The following is a 4,229-nucleotide window of genomic DNA, read 5'->3' on the forward strand; positions in this document are numbered from 1 at the left end:
TCAGGAGTTTGTGTTTATTAGAGTTTAGTGTGTTTCTGCATGCAGAGAGCCGACAAATATGCTGTTTATAAATACACACTAACTGGCCACTTTATTAGGTACACCTTACCAGTATTGATTTGGACCCCTTTTGCCTTCAGAACTGCCTTAATCCTTCATGGCAGATTTTGCTCCATATTGACATGATAGCATCACACAGTTGCTGCAGATTTGTCGGCTGCACATCCATGATGCCAATCTCCCGTTCCACCACATCCCAAAGCTGCTCTATTGGATTGAGCTCTGGTGACTGTGGAGGCCATTTGAGTACAGTGAACTCCTCGTCATGTTCAGCAGTCTGAGATGATTGAGCTTTATGACATGCTGCGTTATCCTGCTGGAAGTAGCCATCAGAAGATGGAGACACTGTGCTCATAAAGGGATGGACATGGTCAGCAGCAATACTCAGGTAGGCTGTGGCGTTGACACTATGCAGGTGTACCTAATAAAATGGCCGGTTATTGTATATAAAATACCATTGTGAAAAAATAAATATATTTAGCTCCATGACAACAGAAATGTTTAACAATTTACTGCATTTTAAACATTGATAATACTAATATTAAATTTCATCATGCACGACAGTGAAAATGCAACACCAGAAACACAAACATGCAGAGCATTTTTTTTTTTTTATTGTCGTCATTAAAATCAAAAAGTCAACATTTTAAAATCATATACACACGAGAACAGTTCAAACGTTAGCACAGCTCCTCCAGTCTATACATATGTACTGTTTATACTGGTGTGTGAAGAGAAGCATGAGCGCCGTCCTCTAAACCAGTGTGTGTGTGATGTAGTGTCCTCTTCTGTGCCGTCCGTCACATCACCAACACACAGAGCTTTATGTACAGCAGTGTAATCAGATCTCATATGGTACATACACTGAATTAAGACACAGATGCTGCTTCAGAAGCTGTTAATATACAAGCCCATGTTTACTGTACACAACCAGCGCGTTTCAGAGATCTATACATTTCAGAATCAGAATAATAATGGGGCAGTGGTGTGAAACTCAAGTCTGGTGAGGTGATGGCAATGATATTAACATGAATGATAACAGTAAGGCAATGTAAAGTGATGGAAGTAAAAACAAACGTTTAGATAAGAGGAAAGAGTCTGTGAAGTGATCTTATTCTTTTCATTAAGCTGTTCACACCACAAGAAAATTGGGATCAATGCATTTGCGAATGCATATTAAAATTATAATTACAATGTAAATAATTGAAATATTAATCTGCACCCTGTCTCATTACAGGAGCTTCAACACGTCAAAGCAAATGCATTCGACATTCGTAATATTGTAACGCAATATTACAGTGCCAATATTATGATATATTCAATTCCACGTCTTGTTTATTTCTGCCAAATCGGATGTCTTATTGATATAAAAAGTCTCATTAAGCTATAAAATATACTCTCAATAACGTGTTCAATGCTGTCACGTTATCAAAAGTCCCATTAGTGACTTGTCAAATCAACAATAGCAGAAATGCATTTGACGTTCATATTAACGTAACTCATACAGCGCCAATATTAAGACACATTCAATGCCATGTCTTGTTTATTTCCGCCAAATCTGATGTCTTATCGATATAAAAAGAGTGTGTTAAACACGTTAAATCAATTAATTTGACCAATATTAAGCCATATTCAACACCTGGTCACGTTTTCCAACACGTCTCGTCTCCGATGAATGTGACGTCTCATTGTTACGCTAATTAAGATATCGAAATAAAGGCTGATGGGTGATGGGTCAACTGGACAAATCAAAATGCATTTGACGTTCTCAATAACGCAACTCATACAATGCCAATATTATGATGTATTTAATTCCACATCTTGTTTATTATCGACAAATGTGACGTCTCATTTCAGTTATAAAAAATATTATATTCTCAATAAGATCTCAATAATGTAACTCATGGCGTGCCAAAATTATGATATCCAACAGGTCTCATTTGTTACCGACAAATTTGACATTTTATTATCAAGTTATGGAAGATATGAATATTTTTTTCGTTAGCTGGGCGTCCCATTAATGATTCAAACTTCAACAATAGCAGAAATACATTTGACGTTCATATTAACGGAATTCATACAGTGACATATTCAATGCCATGTCTTGTTTATTTCCAACGAATCGGATGTCTAATCGATATAAAAAGATGCTGATGAGTGTTCTACACTAAATCAAAATGCATTTGACGTTTGTAATAACGTAACTTATACGATGCCAATACTATGATGTATTAATAAATAACGTAACTCATACAGTTCCAATATTATGACATATTCAATGGCATGTCTTGTTTATTTCTGACAAATCTGATGTCTGATCGAAATAAAAGAGTGTGTTCAACATCAAAATCAAAATGCATTTGACGTTCTCAATAACGTAACTCATACGGTGTCAATATTATGACGTATTTAACATCACGTTTTCCAACAAGTCTCATTTCCGATGAATGTGACGTCTCATTGTTACGCTTATTAAGACGCCGATACAAGTTGAGGCTGTTGGGTGTTCAACACATCAAATCAAAATGCATTTGCCGTTCTCAATACCGTAACGCTTACAGTGCCAATATTAGGACATACTCAATGACATGTCTTGATTATTACCGACAAACGTCTTATTATTATAAAATAATTGACATAAAAAGAGGCTTTTTTTGTTAGTCGGGCTTCCAATCAGTGACTCAAACATGTCAAATCAACACCAGCAGAAATTCATAAGACGTTCATAATAACGTAACTCATACAGTGCTAATATTATGACGTATGTATTGCCATGTCTAGTTTATTACTGATCAATGTGACGTCTCATTGTTACGCTAACAAAGATATTAATATAGAGGCTGATGAGTGTCGAAACAAAATGCATTTGACGTCTTCAATAATGTAATTCATGTGGTGCCGATATTATGACGTATTCAATGCCATGTCACGTTTTGCAACAGGTTTTGTTTATTACCGACGGATGTGACAAAACATTGACTTAAAGAGGCTTTTTCATTGGACAGGCATCGAATCAACACCAGCAGAAACATGTTTGATATTACTAACAATGTATACGGTGCCGATATTAAGGCATATAATCAAAGCATATCATGTTTATTTCCATTGAATGCCGTCTCATTGTTATGCTAATTATCGATATAAAACAGGTTTGACGTTCTCAATAACATAGCTAATGCAGTGCCAATATTTAGCCGTGTTTAACCCCGTGTCTTGTTCATTACCAACACATTTGACGTCTCATTGTTATGTTGAAAAAATTGACGTAAAGAGGATTTTTCGTTAGACGCGCGTCCAATCAGTGAGCCAGACCAGCAGAAATGCATCTCGCAATTATAGTAACGTGACTCGCGATGTGCAACACTGTCACGCTCTCCAGCAGGTCTGGTTTGTTATTTCCGATGAATGTGACGTCTCGTTTGGGATATAAAAGAGGCTGACTGGTGTTCAGCGGATGAGGATTATGGGAAATAAGAGCACGGAGAATAAGGAGCCGCGTGATGATGATGATGAATTAGCAGCCACACCCCTCCCGCTGCGGCTGTGTTTCACTCGTCAGTCTTCCTCCCTGCGGCGCTGAGGGTTTGTGCTGGACGCCGGATTCTGCCGCGTTCAGATCCAGACTGCCATCCTGAATGTTCTGGTAGATCTTCTTGGCTGCTTCCAGGAAAGCGTCCTCTACGTTCTCTCCGCTGCGATGACAAACAGACGGAGATCAGCGCGCTCAGCAGTACACTAAAGCGGAGACACTAGGACAGGGGGGTCCACAGTCAGTCCTGGACACACGGGTTCCTGCATTCCCTCAACAAGCCTGCCTGGAAGCTTTAGCACACCTAGAATGAGCTTGATCAGCTGCTTCAGGTGGGTCTACTTGGGGTTGGAGCTAAAATATGCAGGACAGCGGCCCTTCAGGACTGAGTTTAGACGAATCCCAGTGTGATTACTGTAGTGCTGTTACTGATTTAACTCTTTCCCTGCCAGCGTTGCCAGGACTTCACCTCAATTTGCCAGCTCTCAGGATATTATCAGCTCGGACTGTGTTACACATCAAAATTAAGAACCAATTAATCCATCCCTTACACCTTAACCCACTCTAAAACCTACCCAGACCATCCAACCTGTTCCTAACCCGACCCGTATCCCACCTCTGAGCATATGAGTGTTCTGCA

The 4,229-nt window shown here is 39.0% G+C and overlaps 1 protein-coding gene across 3 annotated transcripts in view; it reads right to left on the minus strand.

The window, feature by feature from the left end:
- Positions 1 to 652: 652 nt before the first annotated feature.
- rab14l (RAB14, member RAS oncogene family, like) overlaps positions 653 to 4,229 on the minus strand; it is a 7,867-nt gene continuing 4,290 nt past the window's right edge. Inside the window, 2 exon segments of one of the 3 annotated variants that reach the window (NM_200683.2) lie at positions 653 to 1,666; positions 2,414 to 3,752. In NM_200683.2, coding sequence (NP_956977.2) covers positions 3,575 to 3,752 — 178 coding nt within the window. In that variant the 3' untranslated portion in view covers positions 653 to 1,666; positions 2,414 to 3,574. 3 annotated transcript variants of the gene reach the window in all.

The sequence above is a fragment of the Danio rerio genome, chromosome 5 (assembly GCF_052040795.2).
Source record: "Danio rerio strain M-AB ecotype USA chromosome 5, GRCz13ab, whole genome shotgun sequence".
Taxonomy (NCBI): domain Eukaryota; kingdom Metazoa; phylum Chordata; class Actinopteri; order Cypriniformes; family Danionidae; genus Danio; species Danio rerio.